General features: G+C 37.2%; 1 protein-coding gene across 1 annotated transcript; it reads right to left on the bottom strand.

Moving 5' to 3' along the window:
• On the bottom strand, positions 41-4290 carry LOC107635835 (U-box domain-containing protein 35-like). The gene is made up of 7 exons (XM_016339397.2): positions 3779-4290; positions 3576-3700; positions 3372-3493; positions 1853-2984; positions 974-1735; positions 405-492; positions 41-266 (listed from the first exon to the last, which is right to left on the bottom strand). Exons 1-7 carry the CDS (start codon positions 3969-3971, stop codon positions 250-252), a joined length of 2439 nt encoding a protein of 812 aa, XP_016194883.2. The 5' UTR covers positions 3972-4290; the 3' UTR covers positions 41-249.

The following is a 5670-nucleotide window of genomic DNA, read 5'->3' as shown; positions in this document are numbered from 1 at the left end:
TTAATAAATAAAATTATAAATCAATACATAGTTAGCATCTATTAACACACTAGTTAATTGGGATTCAGAAACACTCAAAACAGATAAAATATATACATGCCTAACAAGAAATGCTTTATAATCCTTGTCTAAATGATAAGATTAAATATCATGACTAAGAAATAAGAGATACTAAAAAAAATCCACGTGTTAGCTGCTGCCTGCGAAACAAAATCCATTGATGTTTTCTTTGAAATTTTAGTGTTGGAGTTACTCAGACTTGGCCCCTATATATATAGCAAAACAACCAGCTTCAACATTACACATCATAATATATATATATATTAAAATAATGTGAAAGAAAATCCATGATTTCTTAACGGTGAAAACAACGACTACACGTGGGTTTTTGCGTTTCTTAATACCTTCTTTTTCGCCTGGTGGTGATAATAGTGGACTTGAGGGGCTTGTTGAACTTGCCGAATGTTCAAAGGGTGGTTCGCTCATTACGTCCTGCATCAATACACAGTGGTGTTAAAAAAAGAGTTTATAAATTGAACCCAAACCGAACTAAAACTGTTTTAAGCAGGTGAAGTTGACACTTTACAACGGCTAAAGATTTAACTAAATTTTCATCAAACGATTTTCAATTATAATTTCAAGTAAAATTGACTACATATGAATTTTAATAAATTAAATTTTTTAACGAAAAAATTGAACTTAAACTAAAGAGTTTTTTTTTTTTATAAAAGCCAATTTATATATTAAAAAGCAATTTATAGGCTAAGATGAATATGATGAGGATAAAAGAAAAAGTCTAGGGCCAGCAACTTTGTTAAATTCTGACCAGTATGTAACCAGCAAAAAAAAGTAAGCCATTGGATGAAATTTTACATTAATCTCACACCATTAAAACTATCATTGATGGCTATTTGATGACTAGAAATCACAAAAGTTGCTGGCCCCGATAAAATGTTAATAAGATGATGATGACCTGTGGCGTAGACGAAGCTTGACTGAGATGGGGAGATGTTGCAGAACTAATGTTCCTACAAGAGAAAGTTGGGCTGGAATTCCCTTCAGCTAAGTCTCTAAATTTTTTGAGCTGTGGCAGTACGTGTTGACCAAGGTCTGGCCTATCTTTTCGTCTGAGCTCTGCACAGCTGAGTGCGAGATTGGCAAGGCATAGGGCTTCTTCAAGAGGCCAGTCGGGGACAGAGGGGTCAAGCATCTCACCCAGTGCCTCCTTCTCAATGGACTTCTCAACTTGGTGAGCAAGCCCCATTGGAGCCCTTCCTGTCAACAACTGAAGAAGAATGATCCCTAAAGAGTACACGTCAGACTTCACTCCAAGCATTCCGGTCTGCTGATACTCTGGATCAATGTAGCAAAATGTTCCCGCTGCTGACGTCATGCAGCACTGCGTCACGTTTTCTGCCACGGCCGGGAGAAGCCTCGCCAACCCAACGTCGCTGATCTTGCTTACGAAGTTGTGGTCTAATAAAATGTTTCCTGGCTTTAGATCACGGTGTACCAGTGGTTCAGGCTTGGTCTGGTGGAGGAATAGTAAGCCAGTGGCTATGTCTGCCGCAATCCGAAATCTCAGCTGCCAAGACAGAACACTGCCCTTCTTCTGAATCATGCAATCTTCTAAGCTCCCATTCGCCATGTATTCATAGATCAGTATGCCGTGCTCTGGACATGCTCCTACAAGAAGCACCATATTCGGATGCCGTATGCAGCTGAGTATGTCAATCTGCATTCATTTAGTATGCAACATTCTTGAGATGACTGGTCCACCTAATGCAAAATTTAAATAAAAATAATAAAGAATATGTAGTTTATTGAATTACTCATTCCAATGATTGGTCACCTCTTGCTGAAACTGCGACTTCCCCTGAGCAGAATCTTTGCGTAGAACCTTGACAGCCACAGGAGTGTGGTCAAGGTAACATTTATAGACAGGGCCATAACCACCTTCCCCGATTTTTCGAGATTCAGAAAAGGAATCTGTGGCTGCTTCAATCTCTTCTAATGTGTATTTCCTGTATCTTTCATCCGTTTGAGCTAGATTATCCAATAGCTTCCTCATTTCCTCTGCTTCTTTAAGGGCTTTCATTTCGGCATGTGCTCTTCTGTTTGCTTCAGCCTCCGCTATTCTCTTGGCTGCCTCTGCAGTTTCCAGGGCTGCTTTGCTCCTTGCTTTCTCTTTCTCTGCGATTGCCAATGCTACTTCCTGGGCCAATCGTGCCTCGTCTAATTTCTTTTCCTCTTCAACTCTCCAGGAGTTAAGTTCCATTAATTTGTGTTGCGCAGTGAGTGCTTCTCGGCACGCTGTACTATACATTTCCATGGTTTGTTTTAATTCAAGCTTGAGCCTCTTCATGTCAGATTCGACATCATCCATGTTCTGAGAGGAATGAGAAAAAGAGGAGGTTCCAATGCTTTCCTGAGAGAAGGAAAGAGAAATATCGGGGCCGGGGGAAGTGGGGAGAGCGAGGCTACAGCGCAGTGATCCCAAGCTACGATCGGAGCTGGTGGAGACTCGTGAATTACGAGCAGAGGAAGAGTCCATGCAGTCATACAAGACAGAGGAGGAACGGCCACTGCTACTTGGCCTCCCGGAGCTCACAAATGATATGTCGGTATCGGAGTCTGGGCCTAACAGCTCCATGCATGACGACCTTACACTCAACCCCCCCGCCCCGGTTCCCATTGTTTTTCCAACTTGTGATGACCTTGTGGCTTCGTCCTGCCAGCTGTGAGGTTTCATGGATCTTCTATGATCTTTGAAGCTCATACGCCTTGACGATAACTGACTACTTGTTTCACTTGCACTATCGTCATTATTTAGGGCCTGTATATGGCTAAGGAGGGGAGACGCATGCGCTGCTGAACGAGAAGCACTCCTCACTGAAGATATCTTCCCTTTTGATATTATATACACCGTACAGAAATCGGGCGCCCCTTTTGATATGTTGCTTGGTGTACTTGATGACTTGAATCTGCAGGCATGCCATACAAACATTAATTAATTCTTCTTTTATACTTTTACAAAGAGAGAGGACTTCATTTAAGAGTGAATACCCCATCCGGCCCCTGACAATTATCTCGAAAGGACAACGAGGCCCCCAAGAAAAAAAAAAACACCCAATCCAGCCTCTGATAATTTTTTTTGGGACTGATTAGCTCCTGTGCCAAAAAAAATAACATTAATTTTTTTTTGGTACAGGGGCCTCGTTATCCTTTCGAAGTAATTGTCAGGGGCCGGGTTGGGTTTTTATTTTTTGTCAGGGGCCGGGTTAAGGTTTTTTTTTTGTCAGGGACCTCGTTGTCTTTCGAGGTAATTGTTAGGGGCTGATTTGTGTTTTTCTCTTTATTTAATTTCTTACCTAATAAAACCATGCCTTGACGCTGCACCAAGCACTAGGTTCTCAATTGCCGCGTAAGACACATATTCTGTTATTCCTTTCACAACGTCAGTGTCTTCAACTAGCACATCAAGGCATTGTATCTAACCAAACAATACATAATTACGCACACATATATCATATATGTATCATTATTGTTCTCCACAAGATTAACAAAACACATACATCTTTACGTGTGCAATAGCAGTGGAAGGTACGGAAAAGATCCTTAGTAATATTGATGACATGGTCTCTTTGAGGAGATGAAGATGGAATATTGCTGTTGCATATTATGGCATGGCTGCCTCCAACTGAAAAATAAATAAACATTAATATTATTATTATAATCATGCATGATGATGAATGAGGGATGGGATGGGAGTACTGACTAGAAAGAGGGGAAGAAGTCTTGTGCAAAACGTGGATAAGGACAACAGTTTGGCCTCTGGCTAGAAGGCTATCGGCAGCCCATTTGAGAGCATATCGACTGCCTTTGCTATCCTTATCTATTGCAACTGCCACCAATCCATTCCCCCCTCCCCCCTTTCTAATTACTGATGCCTTTGTACTTGGAAGCCACATTTCATCCCCTATTCGAAACAAAATACATTTGGAGCTTTCTCTCTACTCAATCAAATTTACATTATTCACGCGTCGCTCGCTTCGATTCAAACCCCCCTAAAAGACTACTTCTCAACTAAATCTGAAAAAACGATTTATAGAAAGTAACCCCCAATTTATGGCCAGTCAACCAAACTTTTTCCTCTTCTTCTATTAAAGGAAACAAACAAGAGGAATGAATTACATTTGCAGTGCCTCCAACCAGCCATCACCATAACGATACTACTATTTGAGATCTCACGTCATTTAAAACATTTATAAATATAGAGTAAAATAAATGATCAAGAAAGTTTAGACGCCCCAAAAGAAATTAATATGCGCTAAATATTTAAAGTAGGGAGGGTAATNTATTTATAGATAAGTAGTATACAGGTTATAAACAAATAGTTTTATTAATATACCAACTCTTATTGAGAGTTAAATGAACATGAAACATGAATTCCAATGAGAAATTCTCAGACCTACCGACAATATATAAATTTGATCTTTTACTTTATACGATTCAAATTTTCACACATCATTATTTAAAAACTCTAATGTTTATGTGAATTTTAAATTTATAAAAATTACTAACAAAAAGTTCACCATGGTTAGCAAAATACATCCAATCCTAAAGAATTTAACCATATACTCCTTGTCAATGTGAGACAATAAACACAAGTTATCATTCAACTCCGTAAAAGTAGTTTTGAATTTTCTTTAAAAAGAAACTTCCGATTTCAAACCTCCTTGAATTATTTTAAGTTTAACTATAAACACTAATTTTACAGCAAAGATGGTAGAATAGCTCCTCAAACAACAAAGTTAATAGAGTAAAATGAAAATGCATTATATATATGTTAATAAAGACAGTTTTAACGGGTAGAATTAAGAAAATAATTAAAGAGAAAGTGATAGAATTTCAAGAGCAAGCTTCACTTATAAAGCTGACCTCATAACATATATCAATTGAAGACAAAAAAAAAAAAAGAGAGTGTAACACTTATGCTTTATTTAAAATTTCAATGTTATGAGTACTAATGTTATCTTTCTGTTAATTGAGAAAAAAGACATATCATAATGAGTTGAAAAATGAAAAAAACCATGAAAAAAAAAAAGAAAGAGAAATGCATTAAAAAAGCTAAAAAAAAGTTTATGTGTATCTGAATTTTGTTGAACTAGCATTAATTTCCTTTTGCCAAGTTGAAAAAGTACTTGTGGTGATTAAACTTGGATAGAAGTTCAATGATAGATATTAGATAAATTAGGATGTAATTCATTGATATTAATATATATAATCAGTGAAAATTTCATAATGGTTGCAATGGAGACTGGATATAAGTTTTATGACACTAAAAAATCGAACTAAGATACATGTTTACCTAATTCTCTTTTTTTTTTTCTATTCTGATTTTAGAGACAAAACATAAAAAATTTCCTGCATAATATGTTTTTGCGAAAAATTGCTAAAAGAACTTTGTTTCTGAATTCAACTTGATTCAACTCTCTTCTCAAGTTCTAGCAATAGCATCACCCCACTTGTATCACTTGTAACCTCTAGCTATTTTTGTTGACTTCAAACTAAAAGAAAAATTTTGTTTATTCTTTTCACCGTTTGAATCGAATAAATTTTTTTAGATAATTGATCCCATCCAGTCTGATCCAATTTCAAGTGATTTGG

The sequence above is a fragment of the Arachis ipaensis genome, chromosome B04, assembly GCF_000816755.2.
Source record: "Arachis ipaensis cultivar K30076 chromosome B04, Araip1.1, whole genome shotgun sequence".
NCBI lineage: Eukaryota > Viridiplantae > Streptophyta > Magnoliopsida > Fabales > Fabaceae > Arachis > Arachis ipaensis.
This window is presented reverse-complemented; position numbering and strand designations above follow the sequence as displayed.

Excerpts from the sequence above, each read along its gene's own strand:
- LOC107635835 (XM_016339397.2), bottom strand. The coding sequence starts at position 3,971 with ATGTGGCTTCCAAGTACAAAGGCATCAGTAATTAGAAAGGGGGGAGGG. Across the intron at positions 3,701-3,778 it reads GACTTCTTCCCCTCTTTCTA|TTGGAGGCAGCCATGCCATA; the intron begins GTCAGTACTCCC and ends TTTATTTTTCAG. Across the intron at positions 1,736-1,852 it reads AGTCGCAGTTTCAGCAAGAG|ATTGACATACTCAGCTGCAT; the intron begins GTGACCAATCAT and ends AAATGAATGCAG.